Source organism: Pituophis catenifer, unplaced genomic scaffold, assembly GCF_029215685.1.
Source record: "Pituophis catenifer annectens isolate HBS135680 unplaced genomic scaffold, rPitCat1.0.hap2 SCAF_1, whole genome shotgun sequence".
NCBI classification, from domain to species: Eukaryota; Metazoa; Chordata; class Lepidosauria; order Squamata; family Colubridae; genus Pituophis; species Pituophis catenifer.
The window spans coordinates 179,570,989-179,598,466 of NW_027256881.1; the positions used below are offsets into that span (position 1 = coordinate 179,570,989).

Consider the following 27,478-nt stretch of genomic DNA (forward strand, 5'->3'; position numbering starts at 1 on the left):
GTTGTTCCTCTGTCCTAGTCCTATTAGATCTCTCAGCGGCTTTTGATACCATCGACCATGGTATCATGCTGCAGCGGTTGAGGGGGTTAGGAATAGGGGGCACTGTTTTGCGGTGGTTCTCCTCCTTCCTCTCCGACCGCTCGCAGTTCGTGTTGGCAGGGGGGCAGAGGTCGACCTCGAGGCGTCTCGCATGGGGAGTGCCGCAAGGGTCGGTCCTCTCGCCCCTCCTGTTCAACATTTATGTGAAGCCGCTGGGTGAGATCATCCGTGGTTTTGGAGTGAAGTGTCATCTGTACGCTGACGATACCCAGCTGTACATCTCCACCCCAGACCACCCCAACGATGCCCTTGATGTGATGTCCCGTTGCCTGGAGGCCGTGCGGGCCTGGATGGGGAGGAACAGGCTCAGACTCAACCCCTCCAAGACCGAGTGGCTGTGGCTTCCGGCGCCCCGATATAGTCAGCACGTGCCATCGCTGACTATTGGGGGTGAATCTTTGCCCCCCACGGAGAGGGCTCGCAATCTGGGTGTCCTCCTGGATGCGCGGCTGTCTTTAGAAGAGCATATGACGGCCGTGGCCAGGGGGGCCTTTTATCAGGTTCGCCTGATTCGCCAGTTGCAGCCCTTTCTGGATCGGGACGCCCTGCGCATGGTCACTCATGCCCTTGTTACTTCCCGGTTGGACTATTGTAATGCTCTCTACATGGGGCTCCCCTTGAAGAGCACTCGGAGGCTCCAACTGGTCCAGAATGCGGCCGCGTGGGTGGTTATGGGTGCAACCCGTTATGCCCATGTGACACCCCTCCTGCGCGAGCTGCACTGGCTCCCGGTGGTCTTCCAGGTGCGATTCAAGGTGTTGGTTACCACCTTTAAAGCGCTCCATGGCATAGGACCCGGGTACCTCCGAGACCGTCTTCTGCCACCAATAGCCTCCCACCGACCAGTTCGTTCCCACAGAGAGGGTCTCCTCAGGGTGCCATCAGCCAAGTTATGTCGGCTGGCGACGCCCAGGGGGAGGGCCTTCTCTGTGGGAGCCCCAGCCCTGTGGAATGAACTGCCCCCGGAAATTCGTAAGATATCTGACCTCCGGGTGTTTCGCTGCGCATTGAAGACCCTGTTGTTCCGCCAGGCCGGACTATCAATACAATAGTTTTAAATTGGGGTATTTAAATTTATTGGGGTTTTTAAATTTCAGCCATTTATTTAATTATTTTAAATTTTATATCATTGTTCTGTTTGTGTTTTTAAATAGGCTGTACACCGCCCTGAGTCCTTCGGGAGAAGGGCGGTATAGAAATAAAATTATTATTATTATTATTATTATTATTATTATTATTATTATTATTATTATTATTAATTGTCTATTACCACTTGTCTATTAACTTTGGAATTTTGAAGACAACATATCTTGTTATCGTAAAAAGCAACCTTCCATTCTGGCTCACCCACTTGGACAGCACTGTTTCCTTCACAATCAGAAAAACTCTTTACAGTATCAATTGGTGATCCAACTTCTCAATGCCAGAATCTTTGGCTACTTCTGAAGACATAACAATTTTGGCAAGTAGCCCAACATTCCAGAGATATCCAGGGAGCTATTTTGACATTTGAATTACTCTCCAGAATTGAGCCAAAAGGGCTTACAAATTTTGAGTAGTTGGTTGTGCTGCAGTCAATAAATAGGAAGCATAAGCACTGAAGTGTTAAAAAAAAAATACAGAGAAATTTCATTACAATGATTCGAAAGAGGTTAGAAATATGTTGGAATTACAAATACACACACATACACAGAGGATTCCAGGGACCATGGTGAAAGACACAGCATTGAAAAATGGTTGCAATTTATCAAAACAAATTGGTTCAAGGTTCAATGTCTCTAAAACATTCTGTATCTTAAACTTTAAGAAGAAGATGAGCTACCTCTAGTGGCTCTGAGAGAGAAATACTTACTGGGGTTCAATTTGGATTAGAGAGAATTTCTAAACGCTGCTTACCAAATATAAAGTTTAATCCTTATTGCACCCTAGCTCCTATTTGGGGGATGTTTTGCTGGGAATATATCAGCAAAAAATGATAATGTGTCTTCTACAGTTATTTTAAAAACAAAGAAATCAATCACATTTGTAACATCAGGATAAGGCAAAAAATAAAAACCCTTTTTGTCTCTGAAGTTTGAGATTCAGATTTTTAACTGGGGAAAGTGGTAAAGTCTAGGATCTAGGCATGTCTCCACAAGAAATCTCGCCAGGAGTCATTTTAATACAAACACCCGCATATGTACTGTGTTTCCCCCAGTACATGAACCCCAAAATAAGGGCTTGACCTTATTATCGGGGGGGGGTCTTATTATTTTGGGGTTGGAGGAGGCAGCAAGCGTGGGACTGGATGTCCTGTCGTCGCCACTACCTCCCCTCCCTGCTCTTCGTAACGGCCGAGCGGCTGACCACCCCTGCCCTAACGTGTCCTGTCACCGCCACTGCCTCATCCATTTATGACATTGGAGCAGTGGAGCAAGGCTTGTTGTGCCGTTGCACACACAAACTGCAGCACCGCCACAAGCTTCATCATACCGGCACAGCTGGCGTCCTACCACTCACGGCTGTACCAATATGTCAAATCTCTCAAAAAGACTCATTTCTGACAGGTGGGGCAGGGGAGAAGCGAGACGCGTGGAGTGAGACGTGGCTCCCCTTGCCGTCTCTTCTCACGCCCACTCACTGGGCATGGCAGGGCTCCTGCCCCTTGCTTAGCCACCCGCTCCCTCTAGAGATGCAATTTGGGAGTGGCAGGTGGGACGGGCGAGAAGCGGGATGCAGGTCTTACCTTTCAAGCTCTGTCACGTTCCTCGCCGTTGTGTCCAGGGAAACTTTCTTGCGAGTTTATTGAACTCGTGAGAAGGTTTTTTTTTTTTTAACAATGTGTTTCCCTGGACACAATGGTGAGGAACATGACAGAGCTGGAAAGATAAGATGCGCCTCCCAACTAGTTCTTGAAGAAAAGCATTTGCTTAAAATGAATTGCATTGATCAGACCCATTGTTACCATTGTTGATTTTTAGATGACTAATAAATAGTTATAGGCCAACTGGAAATAAATCAGACATTTTGCATACATGTTTTACAGTTATTATTTTTTTGCTTACAGATGCACTATATATAGCAATAGCACTTATATACTGCTTCACAGTGCTTTACAGCCCTCTCTAAGCAGTTTACAAAGTCAGCATATTGCCCCCAACAATCAGGGTCCTCATTTTATTGAAATGAGGAAGGATGGAAGACTGACTCAACCTCGAGCTGGTCAGGATCAGGATTGAACTGCTGGCAGTTGGCAGAGTTAACCTGCAATAATGCATTCTAACCACTGTGCCACCATGGCTCTATATAATGGTAGCTGGGAATTATAATTTCGTTTTAGATCCATCAATTGATTGTTCTCAAGAAAAACTGTTTATGGGTGGTCCTCGACCTACAATCAGTAACCATTTAAAGTTCTGATGCCCCTCATGGTCACAAGATCATATTTTGCATACTTGGCAACTGGCCCTTATTTACAGCCTCCTATGTTCACATAACCATGATTTATGATATTTTTGCCAAAAACTAGTGTTGGTTTCCAGTTTTTGGGAAATTGTAGCTTCCAAATCTTCTTCAAGGATAGTCCTAAGTAAAACACATTGCAGCAACTGAAAGAGGAAGTGACTAACTAAGGCATAACTGACCTTGAGTTTATTATAAGACAGGGCATATTTTTTAACATACAGTAACATACTGAAGTGAAAAGGGACGTTGGTTTTACCTGAGACGCACCTTCTCATTGGGTGGAGACAGCAGTCTGTTCAGTTGAAAGACTGAGTCTGTCAAAGTTGTTAAGTCCCGCCCTTGTTGCTAGGGGTTCCAGCTTTTGGAGAAGACGAAGAAACAGACTCAACGTATCAGAACAAAAAGAAAGAAAGTGAGCAATGAAGACCAGACAGCCTAAGGGTGGGGCTGGCTGCTGTCTCCACCCAACGAGAAGATGCGTCTCAGGTAAGACCAATGCCCCTTCTCCATAGTGGTGGAGACAGTAGCCAGGAATGGGACATACCAAAGTTTACTGTACCAAACTACTCCCCTTCGGTATAAACCCGTTGCAAGACCCTGTGGCCAAATGCTGCCTCAGCTGAGGCAAACTTGTCCAATTTATAGTGTTTAAAAAAAGGGCAAAGGGGAAGTCCAAGTAGCCGCCCTGCAGATCTCTGTCAAAGATGTCTGCGTGGCCCATGCCGCCGACGTGGCAGCACTGCGGGATGAATCCGCCGTCACATGTGCAGGCTTTGGTAGAGAACGCAGGTCATACGCCTTGGCGATAGTTTGACGAATCCACCTGCCAATGGTGGTCGGGGTGACCCTGCAACCTAAAGAGGCTGGAATAAAAGAAATAATGACTTTTTTGTAGATCAGCAGTCCTCTTAAGGTATATACGGAGAGCCCGTCAAACGTCCAAAGTATGCCAACACCGCTCTAAGGGGTGGACAGGATTAGGGCAGAAATTGGGTAGGATCAGTTCCTGCAACCTGTGAAAGGACATGTTAATTTTAGGAACAAAGGAGGAATCAAGATGAAGCACCACGCAATCCGCGTGAAACACACAGAGGTCACTTCGAATTGAGAGGGTGGCAATCTCAGAAATACGCCTGGCGGAGGTAATCGCCACCAAAAAGGCAACCTTACACAACAAAAGGTGAAGGCTGGTGGTCCGTAAGGTCTCGTATGGGGCTCCCGTAAGGGATTTCAGTACAATGGAGAGGTCCCAGGTGGGATATCTGTGTACCACGGGAGGACATAAGTTAGTGGCACCTTTCAGGAATCTCCGTATGGTGGGATGCTGAGATAGGGAAGTAAGGGACCCGCAAGTTAGGAAAGATGAAAGAGCCACCACATGCCTCCAAATGGTGTTAGGCGATAACCCACTATCTAATCCGTCCTGGAGAAATTCCAGGATCTGGGCTATCAAGGCCTGGAGAGGGGAGAGACCCCTACAGTCACACCTATTACAAAATGCCCACCAAGTGGCAGAATAAATACATTCTGTGGAAGGCCGCCGAGAAGTCTGAATAGTCTGGATAACCCTGGAGGAGAAATTGTCCCCACTCAGAGTGCACCGCTCAAACGCCAGGTGGTCAGTTGGAGCCACTATGGGTCCAGGTGGACCAACACCCCCTGGCTGAGCGAAGCTACGCCCTGAGGGATCCTCCAGGGTGGAGCCACAGACAATGTCCTGAGGTCAGCGAACCAAGACCTCCTGGGCCAATGAGGCGCAAGAAGGACAACCTCCACTCGCTCCTCTAGGATCTTCTGCAGCACCCTCGGAAGGAGGGGTGGGGGGAACACATAAAGGAGCCCCTGTGGCCATGGGCTGTAGAGACCGTCTATTCCCTGTGCTCGTGGAGCCGGAAACCTCGAATAAAAACGTGGGAGCTGCTCATTCTCTGGGGAAGCAAACATATCCACCTCTAGAGCGCCAAACTGGGCTGTCAGGTCCTGGGAAAGTGACGGGTGCAGGCGCCACTCCACATGGTCAATGGCCGTCAGGCTGAGCCAGTCCGCCTGCACATTGGACACCCCAGAGATATGCTCCGCTGTCAAGGAGTGAAGATGTTGCTCCACTCACAAGCCCAGTCTCTTGGCCTCCAACATCAGAGACTTGGACCTTGTGCCCCCCTGGCGGTTTACATGCGCCTTTGTGGTGACATTGTCTGTTAGCACTAAAACGTGTTTGCCCGATATTGACCTCCGAAACTGACGGAGGGCCAGATACACTGCTCAGAACTCCAGCCAGTTGATGCTCAATTGCCATTCATGGGCGCTCTACCTGCCCTGAGCCACTTGCGACTGGAAATGTGCCCCTCAGCCAAAGAGGCTGGCGTCCGTTGTCACCACCAGCTGCTGGGGTTCATGGAATAGACAGCCTTTGGCGATGGCCGGTGACCGCCCCCAGTTGAGGGATCTAAGAACGTCCTTGGAGACCCAGACCCTGGCTGATGAGTTGCCTCTACTCGCCTTCTGGAAAGGCAAAAGAAACCATTGAAGGTCTCTAGTATGTAATCTCGCCCATGGAGTGATGAAAATGGCCAAAATCATTTTGCTCAGGAGCTGTGATAGCAGGAGCAATGACACCTTACACTTCCTTTGGACCTTACACACCAGGACTCTTGAGGCTGTCCTGCCGCTCCTGGGACAAATACACCCTGCCCTCAATGGAGTCAATCACCGCTGCCAGATGTAGCAGACGGGTTGAAGGAGTCAAATAACTCTTCTCTATGTTAATAGAGAACCCGTGGGGCGTGAGAATTTGAAGTGTTACTTGAAGGTCCTCTGTGGCTTGTTGTACAGAAGAGGACAAAATTAAAATGTCATCCAAGTAACATTGGAGATGGACAGGCATGGCCCCGAGGTGAGCCGCCAAGGCGGCTAAGACTTTGGAAAAGGTACAGGGTGCTGAGGAAAGCCTGCATAATAAAACCTTAGGTATTTCCGATGAGAGGGAGAATCGGAATATGCAGGTACACTTCAGTGAGGTCAATAGAGGTGAGGAAATCGCCCTCCCTGACGCCATCAAGAATAGAACACAGAGACTGCATTTTGAACTTCCGATACACAATGTATCGGTTCAGCCTTTTGAGGTCCAGAACAGGTCTACACACACATACACACACACAAGATCTTGGGAACAAGAAATAAAAGGGAATTAAACCCCTGCCCAGTCCTCCAGTACCCTTTGGATAGCCCTAATGTCCAGGAGATGTCTCACTGCCAAATCCATGAGGACTCTCTTATTGCGACCGTTAGATACTGGGCAACGTATAAAAAATCTCGGGGGAGTGGAAAGGAATTCCAGGGATAAGCCAGATCATATAGTATTCCTAACCCATGCGTCTGATGTAATTGCATCCCATCGGTCAGCAAATAGGGCTAGTCTGCCCCCGATGGGTGGGTTATTAATGCAATTATCTGTGGCGTTGGAATGAACGACTTCCTCCCCCTCAAAAGGGCCGTTTAGATTGGAGGGATCAACCTCTGCCTGCCCCCATTGCCTTGGACCAAATACCCCTTGCACCTGGTTACTCGCAGGCCCCCAGTCGGAACCCCAAAATTGAGGGCGACAGGAAAAGGGGGAGTAGCGAAACTCGCCCCTGCAGTGAGAAGTAGGCAACACTCTCTGTTTGTCCTTGGTCTCTACAAGTAACGGCTTCAGTGCCTCCCCAAATAACTTCACCCCGCTAAATGGGACAGAAGCAAGGCACCACTTGTGCCAGGCATCCGCCTGCCAGTTCTTCAGCCAAAGAAGGCGGCGCAACGCCACAGCAGAAGCCATAGTCTTGGGAGGCAAATCGGGCCGAATTTAAGGTAGCATTGGCCGAAAACTGGACTGCAGCTATGATTTTATTGAGGTCCTGCTGCAGTCTGATATCGCCAGCTGGCAGTTTGTCATGCAACTGCCACAGCCAGATCAGGGTTGCCCAATTGAAAAAAGAAGCTGTAGTGGCTGAGCGAATAGCCCATGCAGCACCTGGTGAACCCGCTGAAGTGATCGGTCCAGCCTCAGACCGTCCTCGGGCTCTCCAGGAATGTTGGAGGTTGACAATAAAGCCACAATGGGTGCGTCGACCAAAGGAATCTGGAGTAATTGAGCTAACTCCGTTCCTGCATTAAAATATCATTTGTCTGCTGCTGTAAGCAAAGGGGCTGATCCCGGAGCTGTCCACTGGCGCTGTACCACATCCACGAAGAATCGTGGAGAAGGCACAGAGAGCACCTATTTATCTGGTTCGGAAAACAAAAGGTCCCTGCCTCCTAAGGTTGAGATGTAGAAGGATCCTCAGCAGATGAGCCTAGTCAAGCCACGTTAGTGGCTTTAAAAAACAAGGACTTAAATATTGATGGGGGGAATAAGCCAGTGAACACTGGCTGTTCTGGCCCCAGACCTTCATCATCTGACAGGTCAGGGTCACCGCGATCCCCGTCCTCTAAGAACAACAGACAGCTCTCTCGAGACGGGGTTGGTGAACCAGGATCCCTAGATTGGAAATCCTCTGGGCCCGGCTCCGAGGGTCTGTCAGATAGGATAGACATAGTGGAGCCCGCTCTCATGGGCTGCTGAAATTCAGCCTCAATAGTTTGTCAAATCGCCCTTGCAATAAAGGCTTGAAGGTCAGCAGGCAACGTTGATGACGGATCCGAAATTGGCAGTAACTCGTCGGTCGTAGGAGCCAGAATATCAAGGGGCAGCACTCTGGGGGCTAAACCAGGTGTCCCACAATCCTTATGGGAAGCCGAAGGGGCACCAATAGGACCCCCACAGACTGGTCATAGCGACGGGCAAGGAAAAATCCTGTAAGGAGACCTGATCTGGGGTAGCGCCAGGAGACTGGTTTAATTTCTGCAAAGCGCTAGACGTGCAGGGATCCAACTGAGATACTCGAGCAGAAGGCTTGGCCGTACTTGCTTTAGCACAAATTTTCTGTAGGGCCTGATCCCTGCGCCTTTCATCACGCTGGGATGCTTTAGAGATGCTGTCACCATGGGTTGCCTTGGCACCCTGTTTGGCCCTGCCCGTGGGTTCTTTGTCCCTTGCCATGGAGGAAACCGCCCCACCTGTGGTAAGCCCTGGGTCAGCCACTTTGTCTATCCGGCTTCCCGCTGTTCCGGGATTTGAATAAGGCTTTAGGCATGGTAAGCCGATAATTCAGGTAACCCGACAGGAGAAGTGTCAAAGATTCATAGCGGGCAGTCAATACTCCCTCACACAAGGAGTTGTTAGCACTGACGTCAGAAATATGTCAGGCGGGTGTGTTCACAGAGCGCGAAGCTCCCAAATGCCATAGGGGTGAGAAAACATAAGAGTGCGAAGCTCCACAGAAAGAAACCCCTTGATGCAGCCTGCAATGTGACAATCAGGGAATTGTCAAGTCCGTTAAGTTCCTCAAACGGAGCCCGGCCGTAGCAGATCACCAGAAGGCAGAGTGTTCCGCTGTCAACAGGTGCTAATTAATGAATGTGAAGCTCCAAAATGGTGGATTTCAAACTGCAGCACGCCAATCGCAAATGCTTTACCGCCGGCTCCTGCCCAAGATCTCAGATCTCCGTACTTTCCGTCATGCACTTAAGACCTTTCTGATTCACCAAGCCGGGCTGGCATAAATTTTTTCTAATTGTCTAAATTTTATGCTGAAGATCTTAACTGATGAGCCAAATTCGTTTAATTATTTTAAATTGCTTTTTATTTCACATTTTTATATGTATGTTATTTTGATTGTTCACCACCCTGAGTCCTTCAGAAGGGCGGCATAAAAAAATAATTAAATAAATAAATAAATAAATAAATAAATAAATAAATAAATAAATAGCGCAAAGCTGCTAAGGGCTGATCAAAGGGAGGCCCGCAAACACGGTGCGGCACTTAAAATCACCCAAAGGTGTACAGCCGCTGGAGCTGACAAGGGAGCACTGAAAAAACCTCTTGAAACTGGTTTGGCACTAAAGACAGTCCATAACAAGAGCACAAAGCTCCACCAACCAGTCAAAATGTCGAGCGGCACGCAGATCAGTGTAAAATGGCTGACCGATCAGCTCAATTCGGGAGCATGAAGCTCTTCCAAAGCCTCCAAGAAACAGGGAAGCACGAAACTCCACAGATAGTCCCACAGCTGGCAAGGGAGCGCTAGACTCCACAAATAGCTCGGACAGTGTTCGGTCAACGCAATCCACCCCGTGTAAAACAATCTGTTAGAATGACAGCTGCACACCCACAACGGTTAGGGCTGAAGCCCCCAGCGGGAGGGAAATCGTAGCAACTCAACCTCTCAAGGGAGTCAGCCAGTAACTCACAATTGATGACAATTTGAAGAAAAATCAGTTAGGAATGATAATCCAGAGAAGGAATAAACATCCAGGAAAAAGGTTGAGAGAAGCACTTGACACATCCGTCCAGTCTGAAGGACTGAGTCAAAAGCTGGAAGCCCCTAACAACAAGGGTGGGACTTAACAACTCTGACAGACTCAGTCCTTCAACTGAACAGACAAGTACAACCCATTCCTGGCTGCTGTCTCCACCACTATGGAGAATAACATTAATATATACTGATTTAGGCACACCTTGATGCTGTTATTTGGCACTTAAGAATTTGACTTGAGTGTTATAGGAAGCTTAACATATTTCCAGCATTGAAGTTGGTCAGAAATATTTTAATAGTTTTGAGGAAAAATTAATCTACAATCCTTGCTCTCATAGGAAACTGATCTTTTGAAAGAATCCTTATTTTAAAAAATAGTGGATGAAAAAATAGGCTTTTGAAAATGAAAATTAAATGAGTACATTAATTAGGTAATTACAGACAATACTTTCAAAAATTTTCAAAGTTTAAAAAAATACAATCTACAAAACATAAATGAATGAAATCATGAAGATAAAGCATTTAACAATGTTAATGTGTTGCTAAATTATATTCCAAAACTGCAATTTGTCTACTTTTGGAGAAATTTGGATCCATTGTTCTTGGACTGTTGTCAAAAAGAACTTACGTAACAGATAACGAAAACTGTTGAAATGTTATTATCTGTCAGGTCTAAGCTCAAAGATATCACAGTGAGCTCTAAACAAGTCCACTTCTTGATTTGCTTATACCCAATAGACAGAATCTTGCTAGACTAAAGCTATAATGAGCCACAGTGGCGCATTGGTTAGAATGCAGTACTGCAGGCTACTTCTGCTGATCACCAGCTGCCAGCAGTTTGGCAGATCGAATCTCACCAGGCTCAAGATTGACTCAGCCTTCCATCCTTCCAAGGTCGGTAAAATGAGGACCCAGATTGTTGGGGGCAATATGCTGACTCTGTAAACCACTTAAAGAGGGCTGTAAAGCACTATGAAGCAGTATATAAGTCAAAGTACTATTGCTATTAATATCACCTTCTGACCTAATAGTTATACTCTGGGAGATTCTAGGATGTAGCTACCCTGAACTTTTTCCTCTCTCCCTCAACCAGTTCAGGACTGCAGTCTTATTTTGGGTTTGGCAATATAGTGATATAATTAATAGATTTTTTTATTTGATGAAGCTGGTTTTCTTTTTGTTTTATTTATTCTTACTCTATTCTATTTCTACTCCTTTTATTTTTACATTTTTCCTTCCTTTTTTAGTATTAATTTTAAAAAAATCAGAGTACTGTTCAGCACTACTCTGTTCAGCACAATCCATATTATGAACACATGAGGTACTTTTGATAGAAGCAAAAATGCACAATTCTAAAGGATTATTTATTAGAATTTATGCATTCCGTATCTCATTTCTAGAAACACACTGTATATAACATGATAGAAATCTTCATCCTGTTGTATTTCTTTATACTCTTTTTTTAAAAAACCTTAATGATGAGAGGGGTCTTGGTTTCTTTTTGCAATCTCTCAAGGGATGAACATTTGGAAAAACAGGGATCCATGATCATTTAATGTTCAGGCTTCAAAAATATTCAGTAGCTGCTTTTCCTCTCCATGATCATTATCCAACAGGGAACAAAGTGGGAGTCAATAAAAAACTACAAATAATACAGCAGTTGGTTATTAAAATTGCTAATTCCTATGGATCCCAAATTATTTGCCTATATTTACTATAAAAATCTGTTATAGAATTTAATATTGCTTGCACTTCAATATTGTATAGCAAAATTAATGTTATGTACTATAACAGGTTAGTTAAATCCAACAAATGGAAGAAAAATCCACCAAAATCATAATTCAGTCAAAACTTGGTACTAATCCTCCTGATAGTTTAGAAAGAATATACTAACAAAACCCTGCCTTTGATAAAAGAAGGCCCAACCTTTAAACTGCTATAATTATCATTTAAATCAAAGTTAGTTTGCATATTTTTAAACTCCAAGCTCTGTACCCAGTATGTTCAAATGACAAGACTACATAAATTTTAAATAATTATAAAATAAGCTACATAAATTGAATAAACAAACAAGAAAAAAATGTATATCACCATCATATAAAGGGATATATACATTCACACTCATACATATGTGTAGGAAAGGGGAAACAATAAAAGAAATGGAAATGCTGCCAGGTTTTGAGGTTGGCCAAATCAGGAAATAGACACTGCAAAGACTACTAGAACTCTATTGTTGTAGGTAGGGTTAATAATTGAATCTTTAAAGCCTGAAGAGGTTTCCCTCTGCCAGCTCTTACATCAAAGAGAATCAAGGTGGAATACTCTTGAGTTTCTTTCCCAGGACTGAACTGATGTTTACTTAACTATTCCTGCCTTGCTTCTTCAAGGCTATCTCAATACTTCTCTACAGCTGCTGTCACATAGTAGCATATAACTTGATGAAAGGTAAGCAAGGATATATTCCCTGATACTGTAGGTAACATTATTAAATAGTGCAATAATGCTGCCAGAGGAAATGCCCACATCTTTGTGGCTGACTAATAGCAATACTGAGAGATGAGGATTTATGGCAATGTCACTTAAATGACTTCTATTTTAGAAACATTGGCCAATCTCAGTATAAAGGAGTAAAAGGATCTGGCAATAGAATCTGGCAAATCTGGTAATAGAAATGGCACTATTCAAAAAACAGTTAAGGTTCTTTTAAACCAAAGCATTTTTCAACTTTCGATACTATATCTTATGTATTAAAGAGAAACTAAATTCTTATTGGATTATGCAGATTAACAAACTCATCGACAAGAATATTCACATCCATGCTATATTTTATGACTTGTGATTACAAGAATAAGCTTATTCTCTAGGGCACCAGAGTGCAGGACAAGAAGTAATTGGTGGAAGCTTGTTAAAAACAGAACCAGCCTAGAAGTAAAGAGAAATTTTCTGACAGAGCGTGAAATAAATCAGTGGAATAGTTTGCCTCCAGGGGTTGTGATTGCTCCATCACTGGAGTTTTTCAAAAATAGACTAGATAACTCTTTGAGTGGGATGGTATAAGACTCCTGCCTGGATCAGGGAGGTTGGACCAGAAGACCTCTGAGGTCCCTTCCAGCCCTATGATGCTATAATTCTAATTAATCTCTTAGATCAGGCATGTCAAACTCAAGGCCTGGGGGGCAGGATCTAGCCCATGGAGTGCTTAGATCTGGCCCACTGGGCTGCCCTGGAAACAGCAAAGGACCGGCCCGCGGTGCCTCTGCCAGTAAAAACGGAGCTTGGGAGGACTGTGGCCTCCCAAGCTCTGTTTTCACTGGCAGAGGGTTGCAGGAGGTTGTCATAGCCGAAAATTGAGCTTGTGAGGGCTGCAGGCAGCCCTCACGAGTTCCGTTTTTGCTGGCAGACAATTGCAGGAGGTCGTTGCAGCCAAAAACAGAGCTCGGGAGCCTGTTTTTGCTGGCAGAATGCTCAGGCCACCACAGGCACACCCGACACGAGTGACATCAAGCTGGCTACACCCACCCCGGCCCTCTGAGCTGAAGCACAATGCTGATGCAGCCCTCAATGAAAACGAGTTTGACACCCCTGTCTTAGATAAATCAAGAATGGAAATTTGATTTTAAAAAACAAACCTAGAGCTACTCTGTAAGAACCTGATTGCCCATAGCAGCATATGAAATAGTTGCCTTAAAGGGGGGAAAACAACAACAAATTCTTAAGTAACCATAAGTGAAGCCAATGAAAAGCACCAAAAGAAGTCAACTTGCACTTACCCCAACCAAGGCAGAACAGCAAGAGGCAGTCCTCCCAAACAGTTCAATGTAATGATTCTATATTAATGCCCTACATGGCATTAATAGCAGTGGGAGAACTTTTGCTACATTTTTGGGACTGGTATCATGACCACAGGGAAGATACCTTCTGAATTATCCTAAAATAATTAAAAGTGCATTTTAAATCATCCTTATTTTATCTCCAAGGGAAAAAGGCAACCTATTCTTCAGACAGACAGTACAAATATTCAGGCACTAATTTTATGTGCTACAATTCTGTGTGAGATAGAGTGATTATTATTCATTTTGTTTAAAAAGAGTAAATTTTCAGTTAGTTGCATATGAACTGATAATCTAAATTATAAACCTTCATAAGAAATGAAAGATTAATTCTATGTTATTAACCCGTGTTTTTCTGCCAAATATTGTCTATTTAAAGAACTTCTTGGACACATTCACATGGCATAAGCATAAATTGTAACATCCCTTATTGTACCAGCTAGCTGTTCCTATTACTTCATATACTTCTCAACAGCCACCAATGGCTAATTCAATCCTTTATCGTGTCACATGCACTGCTGCTTTCACTATCTAAAAATCAAACCTAAAATATCCTACAGCTTCATTTATTTCCTTTATTTGGTAGCACATGGGAGTCATAAGAACATGGCATGATAAGCTTTAAACACGCCAGTGGCAGCCGCAGGAGAAGCTTTCCAGAAAGCTGGGAGTAATCAGCAAATATAATCAGAAATTTCTCCAACAAACCTTAGCTTATGCTTGTATCTCCTTTCACAGAATAGAAGCTTAAGAAAAATAATTAATAGTTCAGAATTGATGAAGATAACTCCTTCAACTTGAATTGTGATGATTGCATAATATACATAAAAAAAACTTAGATTTAATTATGGCTTCAACAGTTTCCACCCTGGAAATTCAGAAATTCAACATCCTTAGGATTAAAATAAAAAAAGTTTTCATAACATGCAAAGTAATTAGATCAATATTGAACATTTTAAAATCTTAATGTTTAAATATTTTCAAAAATGTTAAAAATAATAATTGACAATATTTTGTGAAATATGCAAGAATTTACATAAGCAATTTCAGAAACTAATTGTAGTACTATTAAATGAAGTAATTCTTGTCCATACATTTTTTTATATTTTTCTTAATTTTCTTAAATAATCTGGCTTTGCTACATTTCTTTATTTATCTATGACATTTTTTTTGTAATATTTTATAAAAACACATGCGTTTCAGAAAAGGTAATGAAGGATACATGGATGTATAAATCACAACTTTTTCTGTTATAGACAGCCGAATGGAAAACAGAAGATTGAGTTTTTAGTTGCATTTGGTATTGAAACAGCAATACTTTTAAATCTTTTAAAAGGATGCAAAAATATCAAACATCAATCAGAAGCACTACTTGTTTACATATTTGCATTTTTTTTACATGACCATTAATTGGTATGTTTCTAATCTTATGATAATGCAGAAAATTTTTTTATGAACATCAATTAGCAATTTTCACGTAAAACATTTTTTTAATTTGAGGACCATTCCTTATTTACATTTAATAGGTGTTAAATCAAAGGTTTGTCCACCAAATAGCTGGTTTAGCAGACATTAGATACAATGGAAAACTTTTCTGATCAAACTCTATATCCCGTTTGATGTCTATTTCCTGTTAAATTAACAGTTTAGCCATGAAAATTAGGGTTTATCCATTAAATCCAAGTTTTACTACAAATGAGGCCATTTCTGTTAATTATATAATTACACAAATGATGTAAATTGATGCAAATGGGGTAAATTTAAAGATATTCTGATTTAATGAACACCTCACATTCCTCCAACCAATATATTAAATTGATGATGTACTCCAGGGGCGTCAAACTGGATTTCTTCGAGAGCCTGATCAGCATTGTAGTTCTCCTCTGTAGACTGGAGGGGGGGGGAGATGGAACGGACACCTCCTGCGGCACCCTGCTAGCCAAAACGGGGTGCGGGGGTCATGCGTGGGCCCCCTGCGCCTCATTTTTGCCCCCCACAGCCACTTACAGCACTCTGCCAGCCAAAAATGGACCACATGGAGCTTCCTGGGGTCCCTGCTTGGCCCGTTTTCAGCCTCTCTTGCCTCCAGCAGCATTCTGCCGGCCAAAAACAAGCCGCACGGAGGCCTTGGAAGGCCTCTTTATGGCCCGCTTTTAGCTGGCACAGGAGGCCAGGAAGGCCAAAAATGGGCCGTGGAGGACCCCCACACTCGGCCCATTTTGGCCAGCAGAGGCATCGCAGGCCGGTCCTTTGATATTTGTAGGCCAGCCCCATGGGCTGGATTTAAGCACCCTGCGGGCTGGATGCGGACCAGACGCCTTGAGTTTGACACCCCTGATGTAGTCCATAAAAATTTTTAGTATACCTGCAACCATGCAACAAAGATGCTTTGAATAAAAAAGCACAGAATAGCGCTCCATCTTTGAGAAAATATTGCACAAGAAAATTCAGATATAAATTGAAATATAACTTTCTTGTCTGTTTAGCAGGAGTCAAAACAAATTAAGGCAATAAGCCGGGTTCAGACTTTTTTAGTTTTGTTTGCTTGAAAAGAGAATGGACGTTGGTCTTACCTGATACGTCCCTTCTCAGCATGTAGAAAGCGTCAGTCAGGCTGGGGATACGCCTCGTCTAGCGTATGACCGAGTCTTGCAAATTTAAAGCTCCGCCCTTCCGGATGCCCCAGTTCTTCGTCGAGGGCGAAGTGTAGACTCGTGAGACGTGTCTCCCTGTAACGAGAAAGAATTAGCATACAACCCCCCCCAACCTCCCACCGGACCGGAGAGAGAGGGGCGGGGCTGACTGACGCTTTCTACATGCTGAGAAGGGACGTATCAGGTAAGACCAACGTCCATTCTCCAGCTAACCAGAAAGCGTCAGTCAGGCTGGGGACATACCAAAGCCTGATGTACCCGGGCGGGCGAGACGGCTCCGGTGGTTCTCAGGAGAGGTGTACGGCCTGAAGTACTCGTCTGCCAAAAGCAGCATCGGACGAGGCAAACGAGTCCACTCTATAGTGCCTGATGAAAGGACTGATAGACGTCCAGGTGGCTGCCCGACAGATGTCCTCCAGAGATGCCTGAGTCGACCAGGCAGCCGATGTTGCAGCGCTCCTGGTAGAATGAGCCGTGATTCTGTGAGGAGGAGGTAAGTCCGAATGGCGGTAGGCCAAGGAGATGGTGGCTCTTATCCAACGTCCCAGCGTGGAAGCCGAAACCCGGGACCCGATGGAAGCAGGGTGAAAAGCGACAAAGAGAGACTCTGACTTGCGATGTGCGGCTGTCCGAGCTATATAAATCTTCAGAGCTCGTCGCACGTCGAGAGTGTGCCAAGATCGTTCCAGACGGTGTGAAGGGCGAGGACAAAAGTCTGGAAGGACGAGTTCCTGCGCTCTGTGGAAGGTTGAGTTTACCTTGGTTAGAAAGGCCGGATCCAGGCGAAGCACTACTCTGTCTGTATGAAAAATACAGAGATCCGCCCGAACTGATAACGCCGCCAGTTCCGAAATGCGGCGAGCGGAGGTAATCGCCACCAGGAAAGATACCTTCAACGAAAGAAATCGGAGAGGAACAGAGCGGAGAGGCTCAAATGGAGGTGACATCAGAGCGGTGAGAACCTTGTTCAAATTCCATGACGGGTATCGGTGAATGGTGGGAGGGCGTAAGTTAGTGGCGCCCCGTAGAAAGTCGTGAATTATGGGATGGCGAGATATGGGATCAGGAGAGCCACAGGACAGAACTGATGCCAAGGCAGCCACTTGGCGACGCAGCGTGTTGGGGGCGAGGCCGTTGTCCAGACCACGTTGAAGGAAGGAAAGAACGTGCAAGATGGAGGCATCAGTAGGGGCAACTGAAACTGAAGTACACCAGGAAACAAAGGAACGCCATGTAGAATCATATACGCGGATCGTAGAAGGACGGCGGGCCGCCTGGATAGTTGAGACGATAGGAGATGGAATTCTGGCTGCAGTCAGGATGCCCCGCTCAACCGCCAAACGGTTAAGCGAAGCCAGGCCGGATCCGGATGGGAGAGAACCCCTTGAGACAATTGGATCTTGGAGTTGGGAATCCTCCAAGGAGGAGCGACGGACAGGGTCATCAAGTCCGCGAACCACGGGCGCATGGGCCAATATGGGGCGATCAAGAGTAGCTGAGCTCGTTCTTGAAGAAGTTTCCGGAGCACTTTGGGAATTATTGGAAGGGGTGGAAAGGCGTAAAGGAGACCCGGAGGCCACCGGCTGCGGAGGGCATCCGTGGCTTCCGCCTGAAGATCCAGAAATCTCGAGAAATAACGGGGCAGCTGATGGTTCATCTTGGAAGCGAACAAGTCTACGAGAGGGGTTCCGAACCTGGCCGTGATCTCCCGGAATAAGGAAGATGGGATCGACCACTCTCCGTGATCCACCTGAGTCCGGCTGAGGGAATCTGCCTGGACATTCGCTGCCCCTGAGATGTGGTCCGCCCGCAGCGATGTCAGATGGGTCTCGGACCAGAGGCCCAGGAGCCGAGCTTCGGCCATCAAGGCGCGTGAGCGAGTGCCCCCTAATTTGTTCACGTGGGCCTTGGCAGTCGTGTTGTCCGTCAGGACGAGTACATCTTTCCCTACTAAAAGGTCCTGAAAGTGAAGGAGAGCCAGCCGGATAGCCCGGAGTTCCAACAGATTTATGTTGAGCCGGGATTCCGAGGCTGACCAACGGCCCTGAACCATGTGATGAAGGAGGTGGGCCCCCCAACCCGAGAGACTGGCATCCGTGGTTAACTGAACTCGATGAGGTTCTCGGAAGCAGGAGCCGCGGGACAAGGCGGTCGAGGTCCACCAACGAAGGGAGTCGATGACATGCGGAGGCAGACGAAGTTGACGAGGAGATGTGTCCTGAAACGACTTTTGGAAGGGTAGCAGCAGCCACTGGAGGTCCCTGCTATGCAAACGGGACCATGGAGTAATGCCGAAGGAGGACACCATCATGCCCAATAATCGAGAAAGGGAAGAGATGGGAGCAGAACCGTCAAGTAAACACCTGAGAGCCAGGGAGCGAAGGTTAGCCTGGCGTTCAGTGGAAAGCGACACAGTGGAAGAGACCGTGTCAATGAGGGCGCCTAAGTGGAGTATGCGTGTTGAGGGGGAAAGGTGGCTCTTGGCCCAATTAATAGAAAAACCATGGGCCTGAAGCGAGTTCAGGACGGTAACCAAATCAACTCGTGCTGCTGAAAGGGAGGAGGAAAGTACTAAAATGTCGTCTAAATAAAACTGGAGACGCAGAGGGGAAGAGCGTATGTGGCCCACGAGGGCGGACATTATTTTTGTAAAAACCCGAGGGGCTGAGGACAGCCCGAAGGGCAACGCTCTGTATTGATAATGAGAGCCTCTAAAGGCAAAACGAAGAAATCTACGGTGAGCCGGTAAAATGGGAACGTGGAGGTAAGCCTCCGTTAAATCAATTGATGACAGGTAATCCGAAGGACGGACCGATTCTAAAATAGAGCTGAGGGATTGCATCTTGAACCGACGGTACCTAATGTGTCGGTTCAAGGATTTTAAGTCCAAAATGGGCCTCCACCCACCAGAGGGCTTTTGGACAACAAAAAGACGGGAATAAAAACCATGACCCTGCTGCGATTGGGGAACCCGCTCAATAGCGGCAATATCTAGAAGGTGAACTATAGCCGCTTCCACAAGGTCCCTTTTCGTCTTGTCACGAGTAACTGGACAGGGAATAAAGCGGGCAGGGGGAGGGGAGGAAAATTCCAGGGAAAGACCCTGAGAAATAGTGTTGAGCACCCAGGAATCGGAAGTGGAGGTCTCCCACTGGTGATAAAATAATGAGAGACGACCTCCAATGGGTGCCTGGGAAGAGAACTTATCTAGACCTGCGAGGAAACCGCCCTCCCCTCCCACCCCGGGACCGACGAGGGGGGAATCTTGCCCCCGGCCTGACCTGGAAGTCCTGTTGGGGTCTGGAAGGGAAGCTTCGTTGAAAACGAGGTTGAAAGGAAGGGGCCCCTGAGGTCCGAAAGGACTGGAACCTGGAGGAAGCCGAACGAGGATCTCCCCTGCGGGAAGCCGGAGGCAGAACTTTGCGACGATCTCTGGTCTCAACGAGTAGAGGATCCAAGGAGGACCCGAACAAATGTCCAGGAGAGTAGGGAGAAGAGGCCAGTTGCCACTTGCTGCGCATATCGGCCTGCCAATGCCTAAGCCATAAAAGGCGTCGTGACGTAACGGTGGATCCCAAGGCCCTGGCTGAGAATCTAGCAGAATTCAAGGTGGCATCCGCCGAATATTCCAGAGCGGCAGCTATTTTGTTCAGATCCTGGTGGGATCTTGCATCTGACAAAGGCAAACGGGCTTGAAGTTGTTTGATCCAGAGCAGAGCCGCCCTATTAAAAAAGGACGCCGAGGTGGAAGCGCGGATAGACCAGGCAGTGGCAAGGTGACCCTTAAGGAGGGTCTTCTCTGCTCTCTTGTCCTCTGGACGAAGGGAATCTTCTGCCGGACCCGTGGGATGAACAGGGTCCACCAGAGCCACAATGGGTACGTCCACTTTAGGAGGTTGTAAAATATCAGCTAATGGAGTCGCCGAATTGTAGAGGCGCTTGTCCAATCCGTTAGGACTGGGACCCGCCCCAGGAAGAGCCCACTGGCGTTGTAAGACGTCTGTGAACAACTTGGGTGCTGGGATGGTTTCCGGATTCACCGTCGGTTCCACAAACATGGCTGCAGCCGGATCGTGAGAATCAGAAGCTGTAGCCGCAGGAGGGGGACCGCCCAAGCGAGTTGTGGCAATAGCTTTGAAAAGTAAAGACCGAAAAAGATGCGGCTTAAATAAGCCCACAAACGAAGGGGGGTCCGGACCCAGACCTTCATCATCTGACCAAGCCTGGTCCTGAAATTCACCCGCTTCTGAAATCGAAACCTGATCAGTTTGGTCATGGTAAGGATCCTGGTCCCCATCCAGGATAGAATCCTCTCTGAGGTTAGAATTGTTAGAATCGTGCTGAAAGGCCGGTTGAGGAGCCTGAGCCGACGGAGGAGGAGCCTGATACCAGAACTCAGACAGACTCTGGCGGATGGCCCGAGCGATGAAGGCCTCCAAGGAGTCTGCCATCGGGTTGGGAAGAGGCGCTGGCGATGGTCCAGAGGGAGGCGCCAGAGGAGCTAGGCCAGAGTCTGGAAGGGCTTGGAACAGGTGTTGCGCATCTGGAACAGGAGAACGTGAAGGCGAACCAGGTAGATCCGGGGAAAGATCCCGCACAGAACGTGGGGATCTGGGCCTAGGGGATGGAGAAGGATCAGGCCTATCGGGTTCTCTTGCAGGTGCCTGAGAGCGCGCCTTTTGGAAGGCCTTTTCAAAGGCATTATGCCTCCTTTGCTCCTCGCGGGTTGTTGAGGAAGATGCCCCCTTCCGAGACCTGGATTTTTTAGCAGGTGGGGGATGGTCCCGGGAAGTGCCCTCAAGTGGATCACTATCCAGAGGGCGACGAGAGGAGGATCCGCGCCCGTTGGAGCCAGACCTCATGGCGTCCGCCATTTTGAGAAGAGAGGCTGAGGTGAAGGCGGTACAAGAAAAGCTCCCTGGGTCTTTCAATTGAGGGAAAAGGCGCCAAGCCTCGAGGGCGAATTGCGCCGTTAATTATAAGCTCCCGGCTAGCAAACCGCTCTTTTAAAAGGCCCCGACACCCGCTCTAGCCTCAACGGAGCAATAAGTGAGCGCTTGTAAGAAGCGGAAAACTGAGCCGGTTCTATAAAAGGTCTTTCGACTAGCAAAGGCAGAGAGAAATGCTGAGAGAGAGAGACTCCTCCGAGGTTTAGAAATGAGCGGGGCGTTCGCAAGCTGCTCCGACCAGCCCCGGCGCTGAATCCACAATCTCAGGAAACTGGAGCCCAGTCGCGAGCCGTCCGGCTTCAAAGCGACTCCGATCGGCGAGCAGCCGCTCCAGCCGATAATCAAGCTGCTAGGCAAAGGCCCTTTAGATGCAGCAACTTCCTTCGCCGGAGGAGCCCAGCTGAGGGGCGCGAGTCCGCCGCAAGCCTCCGCGGCAATTTTTAAGTCAGTTAATTCGCAGAAACAGTTTTTAAAGGTAATCAGACCTGTATAGAAGAAATTCCAGCTAGGAAAGCGATCAGAAGGTGAAGACACGTCTCGTCACGCGTAGACCGAGCCGAAGAACTGGGGCATCCGGAAGGGCGGAGCTTTAAATTTGCAAGACTCGGTCATACGCTAGACGAGGCGTATCCCCAGCCTGACTGACGCTTTCTGGTTAGCTGGAGAACTGTATTACATGATTGTTGTGAGCCACCCTGAGTCCTATGGAGATAGGGCGGCATACAAATCAAATTAAATAAATAAATAAAATAAAATAAATGATAACAGACAGTTCCCCTCCCCAGGTTAAGAACATCCAACTTTCGGACAACTTTTAGATTGCCCTAAAGCCTATTACAGTGATGGCTAACCTTTTTGCTGTCGCATGCCAAAAGTAGGGAGGTCGCATGCACATGTGCCCACACCCATAATTCAATGCGCCCCATGCATGCGCACATGACCCGCCCCCACATTCCCCACGCTTTTGGCACGCAATGGCATGGTGAGCCCAGTAGTCCCGTTTTTCTTCCTCCCCAGGCTCCACAGGCTTTCTAGGAGCCTGGGGAGAGGAAAATGGCCTCCCCCCCGGATGCCCTCTGGAGGCCGGAAACAGCCCATTTCCCAACTTCCAGAAGGCCCAAAAATCAGCTGGCCAGCACGTGCATGCACACTGGAGCTGAGCTAGGGCAACGCTTGCATGCCCACAGATATGGCTCCATGTGCCACCTTTGGCACGTGTGCCATAGGTTCGCCATCACGGGCCTATTATATTAAAAAAACTGAATACAAATACAAATGGATTAAATAGCAATAGCAATAGCACTTAGACTTATATACCGCTGCACAGTGCTTTACAGCTCTCTCTAAGCAGTTTAAAGAGTCAGCATATTGCCCCCAACAATCTGGGTCCTCGTGTTACCAACCTCGGAAGGATGGAATAATAAACATGCATTGTTTTGTGACACTCATGCAAACATTGTATTGCTTCCGTAATTTGTTGGCTCAAATTACGTCCGTCATTTTAAGTAGGATCATGATATTAAATAAGTATTCTGACTTATCTGCAAATTTGATTTAAAGACAGACTTGGGAACAGATCTCATTTGTAACCCAGGGTCTGCTTATATTAACCATTTACAGCATAATTTTGATTAATATGTAATATATCCCTCATTCACCTAATAAAGCAAGAGTAAAATAATACCAGTAATACTATCCATGTTTTCACCCATGATGTTGTAATCTCATTCGACAACATGGCACTTTATTTACTTGTTTGTAATAAATAAACAGCCCAATTATCAAAGCTTTCTGGATTGTTCACAATAAAACACCACCCTAAAAAAATCAAATCAAGTAAAATTCAAAAGTCATTCATCAAATTAATAAGGAGCCAATTGCATATCAGAATTTTTCAATTTTTAATTTATATAGAAATTTAAAGGCTTTGAAAGAAATAAAAATATGTTTTAAAGTTTTTCTTTGCACTCAGACTATATATCAATAACTGCCTTTACTTCTTCAGTTGTGAGATGAAAACAAGAGTATATTGGATTACAAGAAAATCTATAGGTTAAAGATGCAAGCTTGTACATTCAGCATGCTTGGGTAAAACTAGCTCTGATTGCACCAATGACATAGACAGCAAAATGTGCAAAACTGACTAGCACTGTCCTCGGCTGGAAATGCTGCACATGACAGGGATATAATTAAGGCTGGTAACCCAATTTATAATCTCTCTATACTATTAAAGCAATGTGTGGCAGCAGTTAGTATCTATGTATCCAACAGGTGACAACAATGGCATATGGAAATGGTAAAGAGCATAGGAAGGAGGGAGGGAATGAAGGAAGGAAGGAAATGAAGCAAAGAGATACAGGAAAGTTATAGTACTTCTAAGTGAACATGGCCTGATCTTATGGCATGTTTTGATGAATACATACAGTGACAAGCTCATTTTTTGGAAAATTGTGAATATTTTGAACAAACATGGGAAAAAATGTTATTCTAGGCATAACATATGAAAACATATTTGAGAGTGAATGGGAAAGATGATAATTTTGTTTAATAATATGTGCTTTTAAAAAGCCTGTTCCTCACTACAGAATTAATGAAGGATGCAAGGCAATGAGCAATTCCATATGCAGGACAGACCCTCCTTTTTTTTGTAGTGTCAAGAGTGTAACATGGGGGAATGATCATGGAAAAAAGAAGGAAGTGAATGAAAGAAACTACACTGAAAATAGAAAAACTTCATAGAAAGTCAGCATGAACTCTGTATACAAAAAATTACAAAATCTCCACCAAATAAATGAAGAGTGAATAAAAAGAAGAAGCTGCTTGAAACAGATTGAAAATGTACTATGAAGGTACAGACTGCATTTTTGCTTTTCAGCAGGAAATTTAGAAATAATCTAAAGAAATCTACTGAGCCCTTGTACAAATATTTGCCCAAAAACAATTGGGAGGATTTATTTTAACATTATAGCTGGCTAATATATAAAGTGCTATCCCAAACTGTTCCTCCTTGACCATTATCCCTTAAATTCTACATTTTTCATTGGAATACTTCAGATTTATAATATAACATACTGATAAAGATTCCCTTGGCATATATTATTTCAGCAAAATCTTTCAAAAATCCAATCATCCCCAGGTGAAACTAACAGAATTCATTAAAATCAAAACCAATAAACAATATGGTACCATTTTTGCAACCTCAATGCATGCAACAATTTAAAGCAATATAGCAAAAAACATTTTATTCATTTTATGTTACAGTATCACAAAGAAAAATCTTACATTCGCCTTGGACTATAAACTCATTGTATGTAAAGAATAACATGGAGAAGCCATACATGCCTCATGAGAGACTACAGTAAGTACAAAAGCTTTCTGATTATAGAATTCAATATCCAATTCAGGAAAAACAAGCAAGTCACACTGCACATTTTCTTAGTGCTTTTTAAAACTATCGGTTCTTCTTTTGATCTTCAAATATGTACATTCATATACAGGAAAATAGAAACTTATGAATACGTTTTGCTGCCAAAAACATTTTACTTATTTACACTGTACATAGAAAAAGAAAAGTTCTAAAACTTCAAAATTTTTATCAGTGCCACATACATTTTAGTCTTCAAATCAGAAACATGTTATAAAATTGATATGATGAAAAGTAAAATATTACATAAGAGAATTACCCATCTTTTCTTTGCCTATTCCTTAAGACCCAGATGTGTTTAAGTGCTTGATAATTTAAACTTCACATTCAAGATTAGATAGCTAACTAAACCAATTTCATAAGTAATAAACCTATCTGATAATCAAAAAGGAACTGCAATTTCATAACTCGCCCATGAAGCAAATTCATTGCATTCATTTATTCGACACATCATCTTTGTCAACAGAAAGCCATAATTAAATCTTAATTTACAACATCACCCCAACAAAATCTGACTTTGTTTTTATATCTTAGAATTTAATAATGATGTTTTAACTGGTCATACTAACTGCTCTGAAAAAATATTGGAAATACAAAATTCTAATCACCAAGCAGAAAGCTACTAAATTATATGCTATTAATATGCTATATTAATAAGGCTGTACACTGAGTAATAGATACTAAGAACATCACTCCCTGTTTATAAATGAGACAGAGAGGTTGCAATTAGACTATCACCTATCTATCTATCTACCTATGTATCTATCTACCTATCCATCCATCCATCCATCCATCTTATATACCTGCCCATTTCACTAAAAGCAACACTAAAATGCATATAAAGTTCTAAGTTAAAAAGATTTCCTTATGTTTTCAATTTAAATATTGAAGCATCATGTCAGTCTCTAGCTTTGTTTATGAAGGAGAAAATCAGGGGGGTTTTTTCTTTGAAGAATCAGCAGAAATCAGAACAGTAATCAGATAGCCAAGCCACATATTCAGCTCATTACCACATCTCAGTAGGAGCCTTGAAGCTCAGTGCATTTTGACATCACATTCAGAACTGGTGCCAAATCACAATTTTAGCAAATCAGGCAGTCTGATAACCATAGCTTTGAATTATGTTATTAATTGTAAGGAACACAACATTAACATTACAGGGCAGTAGTTATTAAATGGAGCACACCGTTCAGGGAGAGAAAAGGAATCCTTAATAAAGGTACATGTAGCATCTCTTAAGGAGTAGCATTACACGTGGAGTTAGGGGTTTATTCTTGTCGCCTGTGAAAAATTTCCTCACCTATTAGTCCAAAATCACCTTTTGCCCTTATTTCCAAGGTGTAGCAAGCAGAAATATAGCACACTCTTCCAGTTACAGAATGGGAAACATTTTATATCTAACGATCCCAGATAGCTATGAGCTCCAGGCGTTATTAGCCTGTGTACAGGACACATCTTTCTGAAAGGAAATCTCTGGATTAGGGGCACCTCTCAAATCTTAGACCCAACGGCTTTTTGTGTGGGCGTTCAACGAGCACCCACCTCTTCTCCACTTCCCCCTCGTTCTCATGCCATTCCAAGCTCCTCCTAGGCCCCAAAGGCCAGTTGACATGCCTGGGATGGGGAGGAGAGGGAGTTCGACATTCCGTATGGCATGCATGCATGCAAGCTTGCATCTATGCATGCATACGAGCGCGCACTCCGAGCGTTCACCCCTTCTCTCTTTGTTGCAGCGAGGGGGGCGATTAGGAAAGACAGCGACCGCACCGTACCTGGATGTAGTTGGTTTCGCAGTATTCGGCCACCCGTTCGAGGTTGGTGTAGCTGTCGAAGAGGGCCCGGCGCCCTCCCGGGATCTCCTCCTCCAGCAGCATCTGCAGCTCCGCCATCTTCACATCCTCGCGCGCGCGCGCGTGCGCGCACAGCCCCGCCCCTCTGGTCCCTCCTTTCCAACACCGCCCCCCACCCCAAAAAAACCCAGGCGTCCGGCCTTTTGTCCACAACGCCTGCAAGCAGTTAGGTCCGCGTCCTCCGCCGCTCGCTCAGCGCTCGCCGAACCCCCGCTGGCCGCGGGGTTCAAGTTCACCCTCTCTCTCTCTCTCCCTCCCACCCATCGCCCGCTCCTCAGCTGAGGCGCGGCGCAAATCACAGACAGCAGCGGCGGCGGCCACTGCGCATGCGCCAAAGCTTTCCATGAAAATTCTTTTTCGCGCGCCCCCTTTCCTGGCGATTCCCTACTGCCCACCGCTTTCTGTTCCCACTTCCGGTGCCTGCATCCCGACGGGGGTGAGTGAAGGAGGGGGCTACCCAGAAAGTAGAAGGAGTGGTGCGTCCACTTGCCTTTCTGGCTTCCAGGAGGAGAAGGATGCGTGGGGAAAGGTTTGCGAGGGCTTGTATTCAGACTGCGTCCGACGAGTCACTAGGATACCGGGAAAGTGACTGGAGAGGAGATGGGAGAAACAAGAATGTCTCCCACTCTCTGTCTATACATTTGCCTATTCAGATTTAAGGCTTTTTATTCTCAGCACAGTTCTGCATATTACCTGGACTCCCTTTTTGTCCTTCATCATTTCTTTACTGTATTACTGTATTATTACTTTTTTAACATAAACCATCTGAACATAAGAACCTTGAGGCATTTTAAGCAGAATGTTGTTTGATACAATCAGAAAATTATCATATTGAT

General features: G+C 45.4%; 1 protein-coding gene across 10 annotated transcripts in view; it reads right to left on the reverse strand.

The window, feature by feature from the left end:
• Positions 1-26,681, reverse strand: part of ABI2 (abl interactor 2) — a 78,607-nt gene extending 51,926 nt beyond the window's left edge. For all 10 annotated transcript variants that reach the window (XM_070933233.1, XM_070933231.1, XM_070933228.1 and 7 more), the window contains exon 1: positions 26,565-26,681. In XM_070933233.1, the coding sequence (XP_070789334.1) occupies positions 26,565-26,681 (117 nt within the window). The remainder of the gene's footprint in view (positions 1-26,564) is intronic.
• Positions 26,682-27,478: the final 797 nt, after the last annotated feature.